This window comes from Takifugu rubripes, chromosome 9 (assembly GCF_901000725.2).
Source record: "Takifugu rubripes chromosome 9, fTakRub1.2, whole genome shotgun sequence".
Lineage (NCBI taxonomy): Eukaryota > Metazoa > Chordata > Actinopteri > Tetraodontiformes > Tetraodontidae > Takifugu > Takifugu rubripes.
In genome coordinates this window covers 5,148,281-5,173,953 of record NC_042293.1, presented here as the reverse complement: position 1 = coordinate 5,173,953, position 25,673 = coordinate 5,148,281, and the positions used below count along the sequence as shown (strand labels likewise).

The 25,673-nt window shown below is 42.2% G+C and overlaps 1 protein-coding gene across 4 annotated transcripts in view; it reads right to left on the bottom strand.

The window, feature by feature from the left end:
- LOC101073783 (spondin-1-like) overlaps nt 1–25,673 on the bottom strand; it is an 87,135-nt gene that overhangs the window by 5,526 nt on the left and 55,936 nt on the right. For 2 of the 4 annotated variants that reach the window (XM_029842226.1, XM_029842227.1), the window contains 6 exons: nt 19,077–19,217; nt 16,068–16,143; nt 13,665–13,847; nt 11,329–11,499; nt 6,293–6,460; nt 5,451–5,609 (listed from right to left, as the gene is read on the bottom strand). In XM_029842226.1, coding sequence (XP_029698086.1) covers nt 5,451–5,609; nt 6,293–6,460; nt 11,329–11,499; nt 13,665–13,847; nt 16,068–16,143; nt 19,077–19,217 — 898 coding nt within the window. The remainder of the gene's footprint in view (nt 1–5,450; nt 5,610–6,292; nt 6,461–11,328; nt 11,500–13,664; nt 13,848–16,067; nt 16,144–19,076; nt 19,218–25,673) is intronic. The other 2 variants (XM_029842228.1, XM_029842229.1) reach the window with 2 other exon arrangements.

Below are 25,673 nucleotides of genomic sequence, written 5' to 3'. Positions count from 1 at the left end.
CTCCACAGTTGTCAGGAATTTAAGACACACAGACACATTATTCGCTAAGAAGAATTTTTTTTCTCAGAAAAAAGTCATGAGACCTTCTAAACGGAAGGTCAGTCCCACTACTGCTGGCAATGTGAAAATACCCAAAGGCTGAACCAAGGTGGGTCACCCTGCATGGGTGTCCTTTGTGGATGCGCTAATTTTATTGAGAAAGCAGTGGCAAGGAAAAACTCCCTTTTAACAGGAAGAAACATTGAGCAGGACCAGGCTCATGTAGGGGGACCCTCCTGCTGATGGCCGGCTGGGTAGAGAGAGAGAAGAAGGGGGAGCACAGGTAGAGGAGAGAGTAGGTAGGAGAGGAGAGGAGTATATAGGTAGGAGAGGAGAGGAGAGATAGAGGAGAGGTAGAGGAGAGAATAGGCATAGATCATACAATACAATACATACAGAAATACAATACATACAGAAATACATTATAATAAGTAAAATAAGGTGCAAGTTGAATGGGTCAGCGAGGTCGGAGGTCAGTATTCAGCTCTGAAGGCGGCGATACATAGATGAATACAGAAAGGGGGGGGGAGCAGAAAAACTACACAAGAAATAACATCACTAGTCTACTTGGTGAGTTTGCTGCACCTTCAGCAATAGAGTCAACCTCTGGAGGGCTAAGATTATAATGATTGATCCCTGGAGAAGCACATGGTGGTCCTGGGATCAGCACAGGGATTGCTTCCTTAAACTTAGCTACAGCATTATCTGAAACATAGTAAGACTGTGTTCTGAGCATGGAAGAATCCTTAATCATAAATGTAAAAGTGATCAAAGAATGATCTGACAGGAGTGGGATTCGAGGGAACACTGACACATGTTCTACCTCAACACCGCAAGTCAGACCTAGATCTAAGGTGTGGTTGAAGCTATGCGTTGGTTGGTTTATCTGCTGGAGGAAACCAACTGACTCAAGTAATAAAATGAAGCCATTTCTAAAGCTGTCATTTACAACGTCTACATGGATATAAATTATTGCTAAGGAGGGACATAGAAACATGAGGGAAACAAGTAGGGACAACAAACAACCGAGCATCACATTTTTCAGTGATGGTGTCAACATGGCCACCAACCTGCCGCACATGCAAGAGATCAATGACTGCAAAACAAGGCACAGAGATGAGAACCTCAATGATGCCTTAAATACTTCGCTGTTGGAGGAAGGTCGGCACATATACTTGACAGATGGCTGCTGCTACAAAACAAGTGAAGACATTGCATCTTATGCAAAAGTGGAACTGAACTACAACAGCTATATCACTGTGAAAGCTGAAATCATCCCACAACCAGCCTCTGCGCAACTGGCAGATATAGTTGTGTTAACGAGAGCTTTGGAATTGCTGGAAGGGGAAACAAGAAACATTATCACAGACTCCGCATATGATCTTGCGGCAGTCCATGTCGATGGACCAATGTGGGTGAAGAGAAACTTCAAGAACTTGGCAGAGAACGCTGTGAGACACTGTGAGGCTTTGAAAAGGCTGGTAAAAGCCATGCATCTGCACATCGAAGTAGCAGTAATAAATGCAAAGGCTATAGGAAAAAGGCTGGATCTCACAAGGAAACAATGCAGTAGATATGGTCGCAAAGAAATCTGGTGGCTTTACGATGCCACTGAGAAGAAAAGATCAAGACGAAGAACAAAAAGATCAAGAATAGTCAGAAATGAGAGAAGGAAATAAACTAACAGAGACATGGATCCTGGAAATGCAGGAAAAAGCCTTGCCAGAAGGAAAATATCAATGGAAACACACATTTACTATCAGAGTAGGAGAGTAGATGAAAAACGGACCGGCAGCATCCCTGAACCAATGATGCTACGACAGGCACATTCAGTAGCCCATGAAAACATAGACAACATGAAGACACTGCTAAAAAGACTGTGGTGGTGGCCCAACTAAGGTACACCATTGGCGATTTTGTGGATGATTCCCAGGCCTGCAGTGCCCACAAGGACAGAAGAGCAATAAAAACCATCACAGGCCAGTATCCACTGCCAAAAGGCAATTGATTACACAGACACGGGACCAGAATAAAGAACATGGTGGACAAATTTTCAAGCTGGTTGAATCGTACCCCTGCAAAGCCGAAACCGCTGCCAACATCGTAAAATTCTTGAAGACAGAGATCATACATGATATGGAGAGCCTAAGGTCATCCACTCTGAACACTTCACATTAAAGACCTTGAAGGAAGTGGAAGAGGCACACAATGCAAGTATGACACAGTGTTCCATCCCCAGAGACAAGCAGTGGTCAAAAGAGCCAATCGAATGAAATGCTAAGGCACGAATCATGTCCAGAGGAAAGATCAATGCACTGCCAATTGCATTACTAAAAATGAGAAAGCATACATAAAGTAAAATGGAATGAACCAAAGTGGTGTGGTCCTTACAAAGTTTTATTGTTGGCATCACATTTAGTAAAAGGGAAATAGAACCCAGTGGGTCCAATTAACCCACTGCGCCCAAAGCCAAAGGGCCACAGGACAAACCCAACGCATGTACTGGCCCAAGGACACAAGTAATGCTGCTATTGATGTTATCTGTTGTGTAGTGTTGTGGCTGTTGTTTTACTTTTATTTTTATATTACTTTTTGGTGACCCTGTGACTGAGACAAGGAGAGAAAACAGTCAAGTGCTGCTGGATTGTGTGGCTAACATGAGATATAAAATAGCTCAGATAGAAGACTTGCCATGTTCTGTATGTTTCAGGCCTGTGAACTCATGTACTTGGTTGTTTGTTTGACAACCGAGGAAGACTTGATAAGCGGAGCTGCCAGCAAAAAGATGAAGATTAAAGTGAAAGTGAAAAAGGGGTGTGGCTTTATGGGCTCTAGAGGTGAGAGTTTGTATTGTGTCGTCTGTGAATAATTATGTCTACTTCTGCTTTCACAAAATTCTGCTTTCACAAAATTCTTGTATGTTTTCAGTGTGACATCCCTCATATTGGCCGACGGGGAGGTCACATTGACTTTTGAGAAGAACAGCTGCACAAAGGGCTTGAACTCTGCAATGTTGCACCCATAAGATGTTGTGGAAATACACTTATGACCAAATATACATCTGTGCTGCAGCTGATCTGAGAGGACAGCCCTCATACATTCATACTAAATAGTCAACTTTAATCATTATAGCTATGATCCATGTAAGCATGTACTGGTTTGTTTTTTCTTAGAATATATACTAAATGTTCTCCTTGTTTGGTCATTATCTAAGCACTGACAGCTTATACTGAGTTTTAAACAACGTGTGCATTGTGTAAAGATAACTTGTCTGCTAGAAAAATAAGTCGTTTGCTAGACCTACAACCGGGTCCGGTTGATCAGGTCCATTCTATCCTGTCTTATATGGCTTATATGTCCTGAATAGGTTGGCTTGTCTCATGTCCTTGGCAGATGCCAGGAACAGGCAAAGCTTCTTCCAAAAACACAAGATACAGTATATATAGGATGGACCTGGTCTTTCAGTAGATTCCTTAGTTTGTGTAAAAACTTCAAACTGATGTATTTGTGTTGTAGTGAGTTGTCGTGATCAGTTTAATAGCCAGGTTATGGTTTAGTTGGCTTTGACACATTGTGAAGTTGATGTTAGTTAGGTTGCAATACATATTCTGCATTCCATTTACATTGAAAGTCAGAACTCGGAATGACATCACAGCTGATTTTTTAGCGTTCCTGTAACGATGTTGGAAAACAAGATGGTGACCTCCACCAAAGTGATAATCACGCTTGCCTTGTCCGAATATACCATATTTTCACAACTATGAGGCACACCTAAAACACTGAGATTTTCTCAAAAATCGACGGTGCGCCTTATAATATGGAGCGCCTTGTGTGTGGACTGAGTTCCAAAATCTGCTGTGTGCCTTTGGTGGGTGCACTACGGTAAACGCTCCACCAGTCGATTAGCGGCACACCTACGCGTAAGGATCCCCTAAAATGGCGCTGGTCAAGCGAGACGCGAATGAATGAGGTTTACTTTAAACTGCAGGCCATCGAATATGCGGCTGCAGCGCATTACCGTAATTCGGCGGCTACTTAAACTCCCCTCTCTTTACCTCCGGTGCCGGATTGTTGTTTCGCCGCATCTCCAGGTTTTTGCCTCCTGTTTTCCGTGGTTACTTCCAGCGTGTGAGTTTGTTCCAGTGCCTCGTCACTGCGTTTTCGTTTGTACTTTTTCTCGACGTTTTTTTCCCTGTATGGTGATTTTTAGTTCGTAGATTTTCTGTTGTTACTTTGCTAGAGTTGTTTCCATTGCTACTTTGATTGATTCTTTCGTATTGCACCTTTTTGTTATCAATAAAGAGCCGTATCTTTTACTCTGCATCTGGGTCCAGGCCTCCTTGACTTTCCATAACACTCACTGTTTTACTTCCGCTGTCATTTTTTACTGTATGTTTCAGCATGCGCCTTTTAATACAGTGCGCCTTATGGTCGTGAAAATACGGTAAACAAAATCTGGACATACATGCAAATTTCAAACATGGTGAATGAAGAGGCAACACAAAAAAGCAGAATGTACCTTTTTTTTCTATCTCCTGGATTTTCGTTTACAAAAAGAATCAAAGGGCGAAGGGGTGTTTACTGTTTAAACTCAAGCCAGCCATCTTTGAAAGCCAGCTTGGCAGTGGTGAGGAATCTCCGACAATCCGAGTAGGAAATCCGATTTCGGGGGCGTTCCAGGTAAAACTTACAACTTGGAACCGTGGAAATTTGGACATCCAAGTACAAATGTAATGCAACAATAGGGTCAGGATCTTTTGCATGCTAAGCTAACCGTCCTTCCTCTAACTTTTGGCACCCCATGAAACACACACCTACACACTCTCTCACATTTCACATGTGCATGAGACTTTAGAAACCAAATGGTCTAAGTATCCTACAGTCAGCCAACTTGGTCAACCTTATTTGTTTGATCTTCTGTATTCCTGACCTCAAGGCCTCAGCAGCCCCTTTTCACACACAGTAGATAGATTGTATGTTTGCTTTATTCTTGTTAATAAATGTCTTCTAAACATACCTGTTGTCTGTTAAATATTGCACAAGACTTGCACAAGAATTCTGCAAAGCTGTACACTGTAAAGACCTCCAAATTTCTTCAAATGTAACAAGCTGTTAACGGACAAATTTTGGTACAAGTTATTAACTACAAATCACAGTGCTAAATTGACAACCTAGTTAATTTTATGAGACTGAACGAGTCCTATGTTCAGTAAAAAGACATTTTTCCAAAACGGTATCGCCTCAGGCATGAAATTATTTTAACAACAATGGTTGCTAAAATGCATCTTATAGACAATGGGCATAATCAGTCCCAAAAAGGTCAAACAAATTTATCCACCTTTATCAAATGACAGGACCAATAATAAACTGTACATTAAGAAAATAAAAAGTTTTGTTCTTCAGGAACTTACGACATTCAGGCAGCATGCACTTCTCAGACTGTTCCAGCTCCTCTGGGCACTCCACAGAATCTGAATTCAACATTCTCTGTCGTGTTCGTATTCCCAGCCCGCATGTCACACTACATTCACTCCAGGCAGACCAGGGTGACAACATGCATGGAATGGTATCTTCAGAAAGAGAACATTTGTGTAAAATTATCACTATTGGACTGAAAATCATATTTCTGTTCTTGGATTAGGATGATATTGGAAAATGTTCTTTGAGTTGTAAATTGGATTGTGTTTTTAGGATTAAAAAAAAAAAACATGGTAATAAAATGCTGAACAAAAAATACAATTTCCAAACCAGCCCTTACCATTCTTCCTAACATCAATCCATGTCAGGAATGAGTTACATTGAAAGATACTCTGTTTCTTCTGACTAAGAATTTAACAGAGAGAAACTCACTTTATAAGTTATATAATGCATGTGTGAAGTTTTAAACATTGCTTTTGCAAAAAACCCATGAAACATGACTGTGAAAGACATGTTTTGCCTCAAAATGGCATATGGCCCAAGGTTGGAAATAAATTTAAAAAGAAAAGAACTGAAAATAAATTATATATGCAAGCAAAATACTAAAACCAAATGGATAATTGGCCAAAGAGGAAGAGTGAAAATTTACAGGTTAATAGGATTACTATATACACATAGAATAATCATTTTGCAGGTCTTAATGTTTACAAATTTCTGATATTGTACTAATACATTAATTAATTTATCCAAAATGATTTGACATTCAAGCTCATTCTCTTTGTCAGTGTAAAAACAGCACTGATCAATACATTTTCAAAGGTTTGTGATAACTTACGACACTTGGGCATCATGCATTTCTCCACTTCAGCCATTTCTGCATTACATATAGATCCATCGCGGGAAGGCATCTTTATCATGCGTTCACGCCTTCTTGTGCCCAAACCACAGGTGGTGCTGCACGGTTCCCACTCAAGCCACTCAGTCATCACACAACCACTTGGTGCTGCAGGAATGACAAAGCCCTTAGATACCAGTCCCTTGTTTAATGAATTTGCTATCAACAACAAACTCTAAAGTCTATCATTTATGTGAGGAAATATATAAATAATATTTAAAAATTGTATTTGTTAACTAATAATTAACACAGTTACACTACAACATTTATGTAAGTAAGTAATGCATGAATGAATAGTGTTGTAAGCATACCAAAAGATTTATTCTTAAATAATTAGTTGCATAAAATGGGAAAATCATAACTTTGAGTACAAAAATCGAAATGTTAGGTCAAGCCTAATATATTTTATTCAGAAATAACTGAAATGCCGTCATTTAAGATGGAATAGCTGTTGTAGTACTGTAGGCAGAAGAAAAAGAAGTGAGACTGGGTGATTTCTTTTCTTTTTCGAGTGAGAAAGGGCTGCTCTGCAAAACATGCTACGAAGCCAAATACGTTTAGTATTGTGGACTGATTGGAAGTTGGAATACCTCAAGCATCAAGTTCAGAAGAAAAGTAATTTGAATGCTGTGGCAATCAAAGACACATTGAAGATGCCTGGAATGATGTGCCATTGATGCAAGATGTTGAAACTCTTCTTATGACAGTATATTCCACTTTCTCTCGATGCACTGTGAAGAGGGGCAAAATGGAGAACCGAAAAGATTCGCAATGAGGATCCACTGTCATTCAGGCCTCTGAAGGAAATGTGATAGCTGCAGCAGCACAAAGTTGTCAATTCTGTTCTGAGGAACTGCATTGTGCTTTGAGAACACTGCAAAAATTAACCCTGCCACAAAAAAACTGAGTAATTCAAAGTTCAAAGTCACTCACTGCTCTGGGAGCTGCTGTGTGCGGGCAGGCACACATAAGAAAGGCTTCTTTTGAATGATACAACCTGGATAATATGGAAGGGCAGTGCTTTGCAAGAGCAAAAGATTGAGAAGTCACATCCTCAAAACTTGTGGGATGAGAAATATTTCCAGTGGTGTGACTGTTAATGAGGACCTTTTCAGCTGACAGCTGAAATGAGCTTATTCTTTTTATTCATTCACTCTTTGATCACTTGGATGCTTGTTTTCCAGAGGGTGAATTAGGAGTGGTCTGCAGTTAAAAGCACTAAGCTTAGACATCAGGTTTGACTATGGAAAAACAGATACTGCTACGCTGGCAAAGTATGAGACTATTCTCCACCATCCACATTCTATGGGGGCCATTAAAAGCGAATATGCTGAATTCAAGTACCGTATTTTCACGACTATAAGGCGCACCTAAAAGCCTAGAATTTTCTAAAAAAATTTCGGTGCGCCTTTTAACCCGGAGCGCCTTTTGTATGGATTACGGTAATATTGGTTAATCGCGGCTACCGTAGTCAGTAGGCGTGGCCGAGGTAACAGCAGTAAATTCAGTCCCAAACCATTTCTGTCTGTAAAGACCCCAAAATGGCTCCTTGCAAGAGACGCGCTTTTGACGCAGAGTTCAAACTGAAGGCTATCAGTCACGCAGTTGAACACGGAAATAGAGCAGCGGCAAGAGGATTTAACGTGAACGAATTAATGGTGCGGAAGTGGAGGAAGCAACAAGACGACCTGCGCCAGGTAAAGAAGACTCAACGGAGCTTCCGAGGAACCAAAGCAAGAAGTGGATTAACAAAGGAACTCCAGCCGCTAGATATTGGTGTCAACGGGGCATTCAAAACTAGACTGCGAACTGCGTGGGACCGGTGGATGACGAACGGCGAACACACGTTCACCAAGACGGGGAGACGGCGCCGAGCGTCATACGTCACTATCTGCCAGTGGATCGTAAATGCCTGGGCATCGACCGTGGTCCGAGCTTTCGGGAAGGCAGGGATTGTCACTGAAATGCCAGACAACACCAGCGACACCGACCCTGATGACGACTTTGACGAGACGGAGCCGGCCATGTTGGACGCCGTATTCGCACAACTGTTCAATTCGGACACCGAAGAAGAAGAATTCGAGGGATTCCTGGATGAGGAATGAACTGATAAAGTGATCTTTACGTGTTTCTTTTGTGTGTTTACAACTTAACAAGGCTGGTCATACTGTGAATATGGACATTACCGTTTGAACAACGTTGTTATATTGCTATTGGTATATTGCTATTGCTATCGCTTTGCACTACTTCGAGAGTTCGAGTTACCGTATATTGTGTTTGCACTAACGTTTGATTTACCGCAACGGTACTACGTGATAAAAATGTTGCACTAAATCGAAGATTTATTAAACTAAATAAAAATGTTGCACTGCCTGTTATAACTCGCTGTTATTAAACGAACTGTGTTACGCGAAAACACTACGTCACTCGGGAAAAATAATAAAACAGCTGTTTATTCGTTTTGGGAGTGAATAGAGTTGTGAGGACGACGGTTTGTATTCTATTAATAAAGTTTGACTGACATATCTGGCTGTTTTATTGACATTCCTTTTAGCGCAGCTCGATCTAGTGAACGCGTCATGAAACCACAGACACTACGCAGTTTCTATGCTATGCGCCTTATAACACGGTGCGCCCTGTGTATGAAAATATTTCTAAAATAGGCTGTTAATTGAAGGTGCGCCCTATAATACGGCGCGCCTTATGGTTGTGAAAATACGGTACATAGTAAAAATAAAAACTTAAGGGTCAATCGGCACATTCTCAGACATGGGGGCTGCAACACATAGATGTGAGGTGTTAAAGGAGATCCAAAAGCTACAGTTCAAGAATCCAGTGCAGATTTTGAAAGAGGCTTCAATTGAATGAATCACATCCAAACAGCATGGAGAAATATTTTTTTAAATGGCATAATTGGACAAGCTGATGTGCATAAAGTCAAAGCAAGAAACAGATGGGGCCGTCAAAGTCTCTAACCACTAGAGAAGTGAAGACAGACAGAAAAAATAGGGGGGCATTTAAGTCCCTGACATTTGTGTTTGTTCTAGTGTAATTTATTAAGAATTTTCATTTATGGATATTAATCATGAAATGTTATTATTAGATCTTGCTATGATCTCTGGTTTTGAACAGGTGTAATACTGGTCTGGCCACAGTGTGCACATAAAATGTTCCTCACAGTGGTCCAGTGAATACTCAGGGAATTCCATGTACCTTATATACAGTGCCTTGCGAAAGTATTCGGCCCCCTTGAACCTTGCAACCTTTCGCCACATTTCAGGCTTCAAACATAAAGATATCAAATTTAAATTTTTTGTCAAGAAACAACAAGTGGGACACAATCGTGAAGTGGAACGAAATTTATTGAATAATTTAAACTTTTTTAACAAATAAAAAACTGAAAAGTGGGGCGTGCAATATTATTCGGCCCCTTTACTTTCAGTGCAGCAAACTCACTCCAGAAGTTCAGTGAGGATCTCTGAATGATCCAATGTCCTAAATGACTGATGATGATAAATAGAATCCACCTGCTGTGTGATAGTCTCAGGCTTCTGTTTAAAGCGCAGAGAGCATCATGAAGACCAAGGAACACACCAGGCAGGTCCGAGATACTGTTGTGGAGAAGTTTAAAGCCGGATTTGGATACAAAAAGATTTCCCAAGCTTTAAACATCTCAAGGAGCACTGTGCAAGCAATCATATTGAAATGGAAGGAGTATCAGACCACTGCAAATCTACCAAGACCCGGCCGTCCCTCCAAACTTTCATCTCGAACAAGGAGAAAACTGATCAGAGATGCAGCCAAGAGGCCCATGATCACTCTGGATGAACTGCAGAGATCTACAGCCGAGGTGGGAGAGTCTGTCCATAGGACAACAATCAGTCGTACACTGCACAAATCTGGCCTTTATGGAAGAGTGGCAAGAAGAAAGCCATTTCTCAAAGATATCCATAAAAAGTCTCATTTAAAGTTTGCCACACGCCACCTGGGAGACACACCAAACATGTGGAAGAAGGTGCTCTGGTCAGATGAAACCAAAATCGAGCTTTTTGGCCACAATGCAAAACGATATGTTTGGCGTAAAAGCAACACAGCTCATCACCCTTAACACACCATCCCCACTGTCAAACATGGTGGTGGCAGCATCATGGTTTGGGCCTGCTTTTCTTCAGCAGGGACAGGGAAGATGGTTAAAATTGATGGGAAGATGGATGGAGCCAAATACAGGACCATTCTGGAAGAAAACCTGTTGGAGTCTGCACAAGACCTGAGACTGGGATGGAGATTTATCTTCCAACAGGACAATGATCCAAAACATAAAGCCAAATCTACAATGGAATGGTTCACAAATAAACGTATCCAGGTGTTAGAATGGCCAAGTCAAAGTCCAGACCTGAATCCAATCGAGAATCTGTGGAAAGAGCTGAAGACTGCTGTTCACAAACACTCTCCATCCAACCTCACTGAGCTCGCGCTGTTTTGCAAGGAAGAATGGGCAAGAATTTCAGTCTCTCGATGTGCAAAACTGATAGAAACATACCCCAAGCGACTTGCAGCTGTAATTGGAGCAAAAGGTGGCGCTACAAAGTATTAACGCAAGGGGGCCGAATAATATTGCACGCCCCACTTTTCAGTTTTTTATTTGTTAAAAAAGTTTAAATTATTCAATAAATTTCGTTCCACTTCACGATTGTGTCCCACTTGTTGTTTCTTGACAAAAAATTTAAATTTGATATCTTTATGTTTGAAGCCTGAAATGTGGCGAAAGGTTGCAAGGTTCAAGGGGGCCGAATACTTTCGCAAGGCACTGTACATGAAAAATTAAGGGGAACATTGTTGAGCAGTATTTTCTCCATAATTATTTACTTTTTACCTGTATACTACTTAATAATATATATCAAAGGCATTGTAAATGTGAAATTAAACATGTATGTGCATTTTCATCAGTGTCACATGACTACACATAATGGACTCACAGCATTCATCATTGACAACACACTTTTCTGTCTCTTCAATTTGGTGTTGACACAAAGAGCTGTCCTCGGGAAACTGTTTGATGTATCTTTCTCTAGATCTCATGCCCATCCCACAAGACACACTGCAGGGTGACCAGCTGATCCATTCTGACATCATGCATGTGAATGTCTCTGTACACAAAACAAAGAACAATAAAATAGTTTGCACAAGAAGTACAAGCAACAAGAATATGTAAATAATTTTGGAATATTTTTTTTTTTTTAAATAAACTTGATTGTCATCACAGGAGGTATTTCTGCTGCTAACAGCATATATAACTTCTTCAAGACTTACACAACTGAACGTAGCTCAAATTTTCTGTTAAAGTTGTAAATATGTCTTCATTTTAAAAGGACACCCTAGAGATAGTGCTAACCACAGTATATTAGCTTTCATTCTTGCATGACAACAGAAGATATGGAGCAAAAATGGGTTAAACTGTGCTTTAAAACTCAGTAAGAGTGGAGAGTACACACATGGCAATAAGTAGAACATGCAAAGCACACACAGAAAAGCCCCCTGGCCCTGAGGGGATTTGAGACTGGAACCAACACAGTGCCCTGCGAAGCAACACTTTTGGTTCGTAAAAGCCTGTTAATTTTTTTTTTATGACAAATGCACCCCTTCCCCCCAAAAAATAAATAAATACATAAATAAAATTAATTAATTAATTAAAAAAATAAGTAATAATAACTTTTCTTCTTTTGCAATCAGGAAAAATGAGCAAAAGTGATTAGAAATACAATTTTAAACTAGAGACCAGCAAATTACCCTCCTCGCTGCTTGCAACATTTGTTAATTACTGTATTTTCACGACTATAAGGCGCACCTAAAACACTGAGATTTTCTCAAAAATCGACGGTGCACCTTATAATATGCTCCTTGTGTGTGGACCGAGTTCCAGAATCTGCTGGGTGCCTTTGGTGGATGCACTACGATAAACGCTCCACCCATCGATTAGCGGCAAACCGTAAGGACCCCCTAAAATGGCACTGGTCAAGCGACACGCGTATGAGGCTTACTTTAAACTGCAGGCCATCAAATATGCGGCTGAAAATGGCAATCGAGCAGCTGCAAGACATTTTAATGTAAATGAGTCCATGGTCAGAAAGTGGAGAAAGAAAGTGAACTGCGCCAAGTGAGAAAGACAAAGCTGAGTTTCCGCGGGAACAAAGCAAGGTGGCCCGAGCTTGAAGACCGAGTGGAACAGTTGGTTGTGGAACAACTGGAAGGGGCGTCTTTACTGTCACCATTCGACAAAAGGCCAAAGCGATTGCTGAAGAAAGGGACACTGAGCACTTTCAAGGAGGTCCGTCTTGGTGTTTTCACTTCATGAGGAAGCGGCATCTCTCCATACACGCAAGGACAACTGTTGCGCAGCGGCTGCCCGCGGATTACCAGGAAAGGGTGGCCATCTTCCGCACCTACTACAAGATTACCGCGCCCAGCCACATCACCAACATGGATGAGATCCCTATGACTTTTGACATCTCTTTGACCCACACAGTGGAGAAAAAAGGGACGTTGTTCACTGTGGTTCTCAGCTGCCACGAAAACGAACAGAGCGCTGGATAGCGGAAGGCGAACAATGCTTCACAAAGACTATCAGGCAGCGGCGGGCAAGTTATGCCACCATGGACTGTAGACGCATGGGCTATGATACCGTCTTCATGTATTGTAAGAGCTTTCACAAAAGCCGGCATCAATGCTGAAGCGGAACCGGTCGGTGAGTCTGATTCAGATGATGAAGAAGAGGAATTCGGGATGCTGGACATTGAAATAGCGCAGCTGTTTAATTCAGATAGAGAAGATGAAAACTTTGATGGTTTTGTGGCGGAAGAATAAATATTTTGTTCAATAAATGTGTCGAAACTCACCATTTTACTTCCATTGTCATTTTTTACTGTATGTTTTAGCATGTGCCTAATAATACGGTGCGCCTTATGTATGTTTTAGATACAGATATTGCACCCGTAACTGAGACTGTGCCTTTTATTACAGTGCGCCTTGTGGTCGTGAAAATACGGTAAACTAACAACTTACAGTGGTGTATTTTCACATTTTTTGTACTAATATTAGTATTCTCATATAAAATTAACATACAAAAGAAAAGAATGAATGAAACTGCCTCAAATGAATGAATGAAAATACCTCAGATGATTCAAATAATTGCTTATAATTTATTCAGTCTACAGCCAACACTCCTTTTACAACTGATACTCTCATGCTTCTACTCTCTGCCTCTGTCTTGCTTTTCTTCTCTTTCAATCTGTTTGTGTTGGCCTAAAGTCTTTACCCTCTACAGTGCATTCCGGTGTCATGCAGGGCTGGAAATCTTGAGTGTGTGGACATGGCACAGTAGGGTCCAGCTGTGCCTTCAACATCCTCTGTCTCATCTGTCGACCTTTCTCACAAGTAGCACTGCTACACGCAGACCAAGGAGACCACTCCGAGTAAATGCATGTCTCTGGTATGTTATCTTAAAAGAAAAACAAAACAAAATGAATGACATTTATTCTTTTAGCACACCCTTTCACCCCCCCCCCCCTAAAAAAAAACAACCCAAAAAACATATATAATACAATATCACAGAGCTCACCACAGGTGCCTTTCGACGGGAGGTGGGTTACACCCGGGATAAGCTGTAAGCTCATTGCAGTGCTCCAGGTATTAATGTCTTCATTTTAAATTAATACACATATAAATTTGTTAGACATGGAAACCTGCCTCTTCCCTTCTCACCAGCTGAGGAGCAGATCTATTTGAAATGGTTTGGTCTGTTAAGTTTTATGATTGTATATTGGTTAGCTACTGTCCCCTTACAGCTTCAAGATTCAAGGTTCCAGGTACGTTTGCCCCAAGGCAGGATTAATTCCACCTGCCATTGACTCCACTTATTTTGAAAAACTGTCATGCCATTTATTTCTGCAAGCTAGGATTCCAGAAAATCTGATTGAGATGAAAGGTTGCGCATCTAGACGATAGCTCTCCAAGTTATATATCTGAATGAATTACAAGACACACAATTAGCTTAAGGCCATGATGGTCAATATTTATTTCAAGGTCTGACTGCAGACTTCTCATCTCAGGCTGCTTCCAGATCTCTTATCTCAGGTTAACTTCTCAGCTTAGGCTGCTTTCTCATCTTAGCCCCTGAAATAACAATCTTTTGAAATAAGAAAATCGATCTTATTATTATTTTTATTGTTTTACCAAAGGATACTAAGGAACTGTAAGGACAATTTTACCACCTCAAAATCACCATGTAAGATGACCTGATGATTTGATGATAGTGCCAATTTTTATATTAAAAAAACTGATTACATGGGTTATGTTTGCTGTTTTACTAGCTGAACTGTTGCCCCTACAACTTGTCAAGTTTCATGGCTGAGATTCTGTGGACATTTACTGTTTACTGCTCTTGAGCATCATCATCACTCCTTCCCAGTGGTCCATTAACTGTCCACCTGATCATAAGGTCCACAATGTCCATTTCCCACACTCTGTATAGCATCAAGTGGTTCAAAAGCCTTTGGGACATCTGAACTAGTCAGTACTTCTATTTCTCAATTTCAGGCAGATGGACAGAATTCAGAAAACACCACTGTTTGCTATTTTTCTAATGTGGGATGTTTCCTTGATGTACAGGTATAGTCCTCTGGGTGTCTATACCTGGTCGATCACAAAAATGGCTACCTTCAAGACCTAAAACAATGTCTATCCTTGACCCATGGTTGTCAAAAGAATAATTGATCTTCTTTGGAGCTTGGTCAAAAGGCCTACTGTACAAAATAATGCAGTGCTACCTATATCAAGAAATGTGAATGTGTGTACTACTCCAATCCCTTTCTTGGCTTTCAGTATTACTGGCAAAATTGAAAGTTTGCAGCTATTCTCACCAGCACCATTTTCTGGTTTGATATCCTCTCTGGTGAGGATCATTGGTTTGAACCAAAGCAACAACTTTCCATAGCGCTGCAACTTCACCCCAAAAAGAGTGTATGTCATCCGGTTAAACTGATGGCCCTGCTACATCCAAATCCATATAAGAGCTGGCAATTTTATGCTTGTTGCCAAAATGCTCCTGAAGTAAAGATTTAGCCTTCCAGTATCATCTATCTGTCAATATGTTGGCAGCTCCTTACTACTTACCTCGGACTCTCATGTATTGCTCCGAGCAAAATAAAAAGTATTTGAACTTTTCATTCTTTCTGTCTAAATAAAAGGACTTTGGTACTAAAGGAGATCACATTCTTATCATGATTTTTCCTTGTCTCCAGTCCTGCCTGCCACGTCCATTCTTAATACTTCAATCAGCCCAAATATTTTCTCCCTGATAAATCCATTTAGTTTGATTTATTTTGGCAATAAAATTCCTTCTACCCTGTTTCCAGTCTTGGTTTGCATTTTGGGTTTGGCGTTATAGCTGGCAAGACCTTAACATTTCTGAGAGCTGTAATCCACGAAGAACCTTCTCCCTGACCAAGAATCCTGAATTAACTTCAGCTTCTGTTGACCAGCACCCATGGCTGCTACCAGTGATGCAGAATTTATTATTTTTGTCATTCTGTCAATAGTATATGAGTGACTTCATCCACTGTGTATTTTCTTTAAGGTTCATCTGGGGACAAATGTGAGGTTAATCTGAGGACAAGTGTGTATATAATTTTTTGCGTGTTTGTTTTTGCATATACCACACCTTCCTTCTTTTCCTCGTGTCCAATATCAGTCATGATGTCATCTAGGGTGTCTGGTATCACATTACATTGTTGCCCCTGAATGTACAAAAGAAAACCCGTTTCACATGTTTTACACGTATGCGACTGTACTTGTGTGCAGAGACACATATTGTCATCAAACTGCAATAATAAATATAGAAACAATTGCTGATGGCGCCGCACGAGTGGCAGCCTGTAACAGCAGCTCCTGCTCACCTTTGAGCTTTTCGTTACTTTTTTTTAACTTTTTTTCTGTTCCTCCTACTTTTGTTTTAGTGTGTTTGGTTTGGTTTTATCTTCATCATGCATGCAAGACTTGTGGAGTTTGCACCGGTGGCTCTACTTGTTTTTTCACTTTATGTTACCATGTCCAGAGACCTGTCGTGGAGCTGCAGCTCGCTTGTGTATAGCAAGGACCAGCTGTTCACCCTGCGGAGCTCTGCGGCGCTGCCTGAGGAGCGACCCGATGTGCCCCCCGAGCTGAAGAGAAGCAGACGGAGACGCCGCGCCAGGGTCGAGCGCCACGCCAGGAGGAAACGTTATGGGCCTATCCTGACTTCCATCATCATGGGGAACGTCAGATCTCTCCCCAACAAGATGGACGAGCTGGCGGCGCTGACCCGGCATCAGCGGGAGTACCGGGAGTGAAGCTTGCTGCTGTTTACTGAGACCTGGCTAACCGCGCTAATCCACGGATATGGAAGACGTTCAGCATCGTCCCAGTGCCAAAGACACCGCACCCCAAGGAGCTCAAGAGTTACAGGCCGGTAGCTCTGACGTCTCATCTCATAAAGATGCTGGAGAGACTCATCCTTGTTAATCTGCGTCCACTGGTTCTTTACGGACCCGCTGCAGTTTGCCTACCAGCTGAACATCGGGGTGGATGATGCCGTCATCTACCTCCTTCACACCTCCCTCACCCACCTGGAGAAGGCTGGAAGCACTGTGATGATCATGTTTTTTGATTTTTCCAGTGCATTCAACACCATCCATCCCAGGCTGCTGGGGGACAAGCTGCAGGTAGCTGGGGTGGATCACCACCTCACAACATGGATTTTAGACTACCTCACACAAAAACCATAGTTTGTCAGAGTGAAGGGCTCCAAGTCACATCGGCTTCTCTGCAGCACCGGTGTCACGCAGGGAACAGTTCTGGCTCCTTTCCTGTTCACCCTCTACACTGTGGAATTTACATACTGTTCATCATCATGCCAACTCCAGAAGTTCTCTGATGACTCCGCTGCTGTTGGCCTCATCACTGATGGGGACGATGGGGAGTACAGAGGACTTATTGAGGACTTTGTGGACTGGAGCCTGCGGAACAACCTCCAGATCAACGCCAGTAAAACCAAGGAGCTGGTGGTGGATTTTCGCAGGAGTAACAACCCCCCATCTGCACCGGTGAACATCCTGGGAAAGGACGTCGATGTTGTGAAGTCCTATAAGTACTTGGGTGTTCACCTAAACAATAACCTGGACTGGACACACAAAACAGACGCCCTTGTAAAGAGCAGCAAGAGCAGACTGTTCCTGCTCAGGAGGCTGAGGTCTTTTGGAGTGCAGGGACCACTCCTGAGGACTTTTTATGACTGTGATGGCATCTGCCATCTTTTATGGGATAGTCTGCTGGTTCAGCAGCATCACGGACAGGGACAGGAGGAGGATGGACAGACTGGTAAGGAGGGCCAGCTCTGTCCTGGGATATCCTCTGGACTCAATGGAGGTGGTGGGAAATGGGAGGATGATGGCTAAGCTGTCATCCATGTTGAACAACACGTCCCACCCCCTACAGGGCACTCTGACAGCACTGGGCAGTTCATTCAGTGAGTGGCTGCTCCAACCTCGCTGTGTGAAGGGGAGGTATCGCAGATCTTTCCTGCCGGCTGCTGTCAGACTGCACAATAAACACAATGACCGCTAGTCTGGAGACTAGTAGACATAAATATATGTCTAAATTTACCAATGGACTCACAATAACTTTACAATTGTCTAATAGCATTTCAACCATTCTGCACACACTGAACATTATATATATATATATATATAATAATGTGTGTATGTGTGTGTGTGCGTGTATACAGTATGTGTATACAGTATGTGTGGATAGGTCAGTGGTTTCAACCCCCAATATCGAGATTGTTTACAAAGCCCAAATGACAGACAGAATCAGGAAAAGAGAGTTGTGGTATGATAATATGATGGGTGTAAGTTGAACGTGGCTCTTCTTTATGAACTGAGACAGTGCTCATGTACCTGTGACAAGATCCTGCAAACTTCTGTAACTAATTAAACTATTATGTTATGAATACAAATCACACATTTCATTGATTGAGAATCGATTTTTCCTGAAAAAATGAACAGCTTGATGTTGCCAACCTTCCTCTATTGTTTCCATATCCTCTAACAATCATAAACTGCAATCAACACAAACAACAGTGTTTCTCCCTCTGCATATGGACCCAGTCTGTCACCTTGCTAAAATGCAAATTAAGTGTGTGGTTTGCACTTGTTTACATGTAGGTAGAGTAGCCTACAACTTACCAGATAGTCCTACAACGTCCAACACCTTCGTCTAGAAAACTACTCCACCTTGGCCTTCAAGTGAGTTGATAATGTCAAGGGGGTGAACCTAGAAGCCTTAGACTGTTATGTTGGAATTCATTGATTAACCCTCTGGATGTGTCATGGGCCTATCAGTGAAACACCCAAGAAGAAGGGTGCCCACTTTATAACCCAAAGAATGCAATCACTTACTTGGCATCCCACAGTTTTAGTGGGGTCTCAAGAATTCAATAAAGGATATTATCATCTAGTCCTATACAACAAAGCAGCTTTAACAGTATCAATTTGTGCACTATGCACACTACACCTCATTAGCCTGTTTTTTTCTGAAAAAGGGTTGTTTTTTTCTTTAAAATATTCTATTGTGTGTTTAAAGGAACAGAAAGAATACTTTTCTTCATAAGTTTACAATACAGGCTTAAGTTTACCGTTCTCGCAATGCGTTCCACTGTTATCCTGGCTAAGGGGATAATAGCACCTCCCTCTGGGTCATAAAATGGACTCTGGGGATGGTCCAAGCTTGTCAAAGGTCGAATCTTGTCCTGGGGAATAGTGGGCTTGTTTGGTGACTGCAAAATAACAAATTGTGAAAATTAATTATTTTTTCATATACAATAAAAAAGTTTGAACTGCAACAGTTTAAACGGTCAGAATAGAGTGATGTCATGCAGTGCCTGCCGGCTCATTAACTAAATAGGCCTGTGAGAGGCACTAGGGAGAAGCCAAGGGAGAAGCCAAAACCCACCTGTTTTTAAATGCTAATTTAGAGCACTTAACGACTGATTTCATTTCGGCTGAATTGATGACCATTACAACCGGAAAACTTTTACATATATGTGTGTGACTTGTCATTAAATTATCTTAAAAGGTGTAGGAAGAGCGACAAGTTCAATACAAAGCTGGATTTTCTATGGAAGCTCATGGCAGACTTGAGCGGAACTGACAGTGCAGCAGCTCATTTTATAGGGCAATGATTTATTGAATGTTCTAAAAGTGCTGTTTGTGAAGTGGCAGAGGCTTGTAGACAACTGGAACACTTTTGGGGGAAAACCTGGTCTTATTAGGAGAGACGGTGTTCATCCTACCCGGGATGGTGCCTCGCTCTTTTCTAGTAACTTGGCCAAATTTTCTGAGTTCTCCGATTTATTATCTGACTTGGTCCTTAGAACGGACAAAGTCATTATCATTGGAGACTTTAATATCCATGTAGACGTTGTAAATGACAGCTTTAGAAATGGCTTCATTTCATTACTTGAGTCAGTTGGTTTCCTTCAACAGAAAAACTAACCAACTCATTGCTTCAACCACACCCTTGATCTATGTAGTTCTGACTTACGGTGTTGAGGTGGAACATGTGTCAGTGTTTCCTCAGAACCCGCTCCTGTCAGATCATTCTCTGATCACTTTTACATTGATGATTAAGGATTCTTCTATGTTCAGAACCCAGTCTGACTATAGCAGATGTCTTTCAGATAATGCTGTAGCTAAGTTTCAGGAAGCGATCCCTGTGGTAATCCCATGACCACCGTGTGCTTCTCCAGGGATCAATCATTATAATCTTAGCCCTGCCGAGGTCCACTCTGTTGCTGAAGGTGCAGCAACCTCACTGAGAATCAAGTTTGATTCTGTTGTCCCCTTGAAAATTAAAATAGTAAATCAGAGATGTGCCCCCTGGTATAATTCACACACTAGGACCCTTAAGCAGAAAGTGTGAAGACTAGAAAGGAAGTGGTATTCTTGTAAAATAGACAGCTACCATTTAGCCAGGAAAGACCGTCTGGCAGTTTACAAAAATGAACTCCGTAAGGCTAGAACAGCTTATTTTTCTTCTTTAATTGAAGAAAACCAGAATAATCCCAGATTTCTTTTCAGCACTGTGGCCAAATTGACCAAGAGTCACAGTGTTTTAGATCCACTTATCCCTTAGTGGTGAAGACTTCATGAGCTTCTTCACTGATAAAGTTCTAGCTTTCAGAGAAAAAGCTAATCAGGCCATCCCAACAACTGGACCATCACCATGTGCTGACTGTGGGAACATGCAGGGTCTCCAACGAGCCCTTAAACTCCTCAACCCCTATATATTTTTCTGAGGCTTCTTTGCTAACTCCAAAATCCAAGTCCACCACGTGTCTTTTAGATCCCCTCCCAACACACCTGTTGAAGAATGTTTTACCAATGATAGGCAGATCTATCCTGGACCAGATCAATTGTTCTTTAGTGACATGTTATGTAACCCAGTCCTACAAGGTGGCAGTTAACCGTTGCGTAAAAAACATCACTGGATCCTGATGTGTTAGCAAATTATAGGCCGATATCCAACCTTCCTTTTATCTCTAAAATTCTTGAGAAGGTGGTGGTGACTTAGTTACTGGAGCACCTGCAGAGAAACAGCCTGTTTGGGATGTTTTAGTCAGGATTGAGAGCTCATCACAGCACAGAAGCAGCACTTCTTAAAGTTACTAATGATCTTCTCATAGCTTCAGATCATGGACTGGTCTCTATGCTGGTTCTGCTGGACCTCAGTGCTGCCTTTGATACAGTTGATCACAGCAACCTGTTACAGAGACTGCAACATATGATTGACATTAAAGGGACAGCCCTGGACTGGTTTAGATTGTATTTATCAGATAGATACCAGTTTGCTCATGTCCATGGTGTCCCCCCTTCATACAGTAGGTTAGCCATGAAGTTCCACAAGGTTCTGTACTTGGACCAATCCTTTTCAACTTGAACATGCTTCGCTTTGGAAACATTAATCAGCAGCATGGGATAGAGTTCATTGTTATGCTGATGACACTCAGCTATATCTATCCATGAAACCAGAGAAGACAGTTAGTGAAGCTTCAGACCTACATAAAGTCTTGGATGTCTTCAAATTTCCTTCTTCTTAAGTCAGGAAAAACCAAGGTCATGGTGTTTGGTTCTGAACCTCTCGGGGATAGATTAGATCACCTTATCACTCTAGATGGTATCTTCCTAGCATCTAGTCTGTCTGTGAGGAATCTTGGAGTAACTTTTGACCAAAATCTGTCCTTCAACTCACACATTAAAATAGTCTCTAGAAGTGCCTTTTTTCACCTGAGAAACATCACAAAGTTCAGGAAGCTACCAACACGGCATGATTCTGATAAGTTATTCCATGTATTTGTTTCTTCCAGGCTGGACTATTGTAATTCTCTATTATCAGGGTGTTCAAAAAACTCTTTAAGAAGCCCCCAGGTGATCCAAAATGCCTCAGCTAGAGTTCTGACAGGTACTGACAAAAGAGATCTCATAACTCCTGTACTGGCATCTCTTCATTGGCTGCCCATTAAATTTAGAATATATTTTTAAATTCTTCTTCTGACCTACAAGGTCCTCAGAGGCCTAGCTCCATCCTACCTGGAGGAGCTAGTGGCACCTTATCAGCCCAATAGACCACTCTGCTCTCAGAATGCTGGTCTACTTGTGGTCCCCAGAGTCTTTAAAAGTAGAATGGGGGGCCGTGCTTTTCGCCACCAGGCCCCCCCTTCTGTGGAACCAGCTTCCTGTCCAGGTACGGGAGGCTGACTCCATCTCTTTTTTAAAGATTAGACTTAAAACTTTCCTCTTTAAAAAGCTTATTATAACTAATTCTGTAGTTGCAGTTACTATCCAAGACAGACAAATTATTATACTTAGGGGTTTTTCTAATTATTAGGTTAACATCTTAGTCATGCTGCTATAGGCCGAGGCTGCTGGGGTCCAGAAACATGATCGCCTGATAGGCCTCTGTCACCCCACTGGGTCGTGACTTCCTCTCCTCTCCTCTCCTCTCCTCTCCTCTCCTCTCCTCTCCTCTCCTCTCCTCTCCTCTCCTCTCCTCTGCAAGTAGATCATTGATGATGTCGTTTCCTGTATAGTTTCTCTGCTCTAGAGGTATAGCCGCCTTTATAGCTGTATGCTGGCCTGCCGACCTCTGACCCTGCTGACCCACTCTACTCTTATACCAGCAGATTGTGCTATTAATGAATCTCTATGATCTCTGCCTGTTCTCTCCTCTACCTATCTTCTCCCTTCTCTCTTTTTCTGCCCCCCCCCCTTCTGTATTCATTTACAGGTATCGCCGCCTTTAGAGCTGCATAATGAACTCCAACACCGCTGACCCACTCAACCGGCAGCTTATTCAATATAATGTATTTTTGTATGTATTTCCATGCTCTATGCCTCTCCTCTCCTCTCCTACCTATTCTATTATCTGCCTGTCCTCTCCCTTCTCCTCTCTCTCTACCCATCTGGCCATCAGCAGGAGGGTCCCCCTACACGAGCCTGGTCCTGCTCAAGGTTTCTCCTTGCCACTGTGGCTTGTTAGGGGTCAGGCCCTGGGATTCTGTAAAGCACCTAGAAACAATTTTAATTGTAACAGATGCTATATAAATAAAGATTGATTGATTAATTGATTGATTGATCAACCATGAGATGGGCAAGCAGTTGTCATAGGGACATCATTGAATACTTCGCAAATTTTTGAGGAATACACACTAACTATCACTGTGAATAATCTGTTAGTCGGTGATATGCTGAGACTGTGAGACTAACTGTGAGACTAAGGTAATTAAGCTTTATTATAAGTGTTGGTGTTACGGTTTAGTTCGAAAAGGACCTGAATGCAGACAGGAAACAGCCAACTTGGTTTCAAAAGGGCATCAAACGCTGCGAGAGGGATAAACACCCTGGGCACATAGAAAAGATCCTGTGCAATTCTTCACAAAAGGATGGAGGTGTGGTGACCTTAAGAATGAAGTAAAGAATTTAAAAAACAAAAAACAAAATCAGGAAGCTCAAATGAAGTGAATCCCAGGCCTATATAGCTAGTCTATTGATAATTGGAGTAATTTGAGTTTTTTAGTGGATTTAGGTGCTGATGGGTGCATCACCAACCAAGAGGTGGTGAGGTAGTCCAACTTTCCCACAGTGGAGCTCCCCGAGCCAGTCACTTTCTTGAACCTCAACGGTAAGCCATTAATGTATCAGACAATGGCACTCTCTCTTAAGATTTTTGGGAATCATCATGAGGTGATCCAGTTTTTTGTTGTTCCTCATCATCCCCCGATGTCCTCAGGTCCTCCTGGTTGAGACTCCATAACACTCATTTTAACTGGTCGTCATGCATGCTCACTGGCCTGAGCGCTTTCTGCCACCCCAATTGTCTTCAGTCCGCTCAGTGCTCCCTACCTGCGAGCACAATTCCCCCTTCTGAGCCACCCGACCTGTCAATGGTGCTAGTGGAATATCATGATCTTGCAGAGGCATTCAGTAAAAAGCGTACTCTCTCTCTCTCTGCCTCCTTATCAGCCCTCTGACTGCTGCATCAACCTCCTTCCCAGGGTGCCGCTTCCGTTCGGCAGGTTAAACCACCTCTCCAGAGCTGAATAGGAGGTAATGGAGAGGACAGGAGGTAATGGAGACATGACAGAGTAGTGCAGAATTTTTCTTTGTACAACAGGATGGTTCCCTACAGCCATGCATTGACCATCGGGGTCTCAAGGAGATCACCATGATGAATAAGTACCCTCTTCCTCTCTTGGACACTGCCTTCGGTCCTTTTCAAAAGGCCCGGTTCTTCACCAAGCCCGACCTGAGAAATGCTTACCATCTCATCCCGGATCTGGCAGGGGGGATTAGTAGAAAACAACCTTCAACACACCCCTTGGACACTTTGAGTGTCTAGTAATGCCTTTTGGTTCGACTAATGCCCCGTTCTGTTTCACACTTAGTCAATGGGGTGTTGCGAGACATGCTCAACCGGTTCCTATTTTGTCAGTTTGTTGACGATGTTCTTATTTTTTGAGACTCAAGAGGAGCACATCCAGCACGTTCGTTTAGTTCTTCAGCACCTCCTTGAAAACAAGCTGTATGTGAAGGCCCAGAAGTGAGTTTTATGTCACCTCTGTCACTTTTCTGCATTTCGTCATCCAACAGGGGCAACTCTGTCCGCATCCATCGAAGGTGAAGGCCGTGGTGGAGTGGCCAACTCCTTCTTCCTGAAAACAGCTTCAGCATTTCCAGGGCTTTGTCAACTTTTATCGACAATTTATCTAAGGTTACAGCAAGGTGGTAGCCCCTCTGACCAGTTTGATGCAAAACCTCAAGCCATTCTGCTGGTCCCAAGAGACTGGGCCTGTGTTCTCTCAAGTCCCTATTTCACCTGCAGTTCTATTTTGGTCAACTCGGATCCCAGTCAGTTTGTGGTGGATGTTTCTGCCTCACACTCTCTCTCAGCAAGATCCTGTGGACCAGAAGCTCCATCCCTGTGCTTTCTTTAGTCGTCGACTGACGACCCTACACTATGATTCCTAGGTAATCCAAGGTAAGATTTCTGTGTCAACTGGACTGTTTTTTCCTTGAAGATGTTTCGCCTTCTCTCCAGAAGGCTTCTCTAGTTCTGAACTCACTTGAAAATATCGCCTAATTACACATTTTTCACATTAACAGTCACACTGTGTATTCCTCAAAATCTCTGCTTCCTGTTGAGTCGTTGGCAGGGTCGTTCACCGAGTTTTGGTTTGTGTGTCTCCCCTTTGTCTGCTTGGTCACATGGTGGTGAATCACCACCTTTTGGATTATTCTTGGAAGGAAAGAAGGACTGCATTTTTTATAGGTGATAGGAAGTGCCATAGCCCAGCACCTCTGTTTAAGGATGGTTTTTCCAATTTGACATGGATGGCTTCCTGGACGCTGCTCTCGAACCAGTGATCTTCTCTGGCTTGTACCCGTACTTGACTGTCCTCAAAGGATTGCCTGCTTTCCTTTAGGTGTAGGTGTACTGTTGAGTCCTGACCTGAAGAGGTGGCATGTCTGTGTTGGGCCATTCCTTTATGGCAGTGCTTCTCAATTATTTTCTGTTACGCCCCCCCTAGGAAGAAGAACCCCCCCCCCCCGCCGTGACTATAATTAGTATCATTTGTCTATGAAATTGTTATAAGTACACCTCTGCATAACATTGTATCCTTATTAATATTAAAGAAAACAAAAAAAGAAAGAAATATAGACCAAAGCGGGATGAT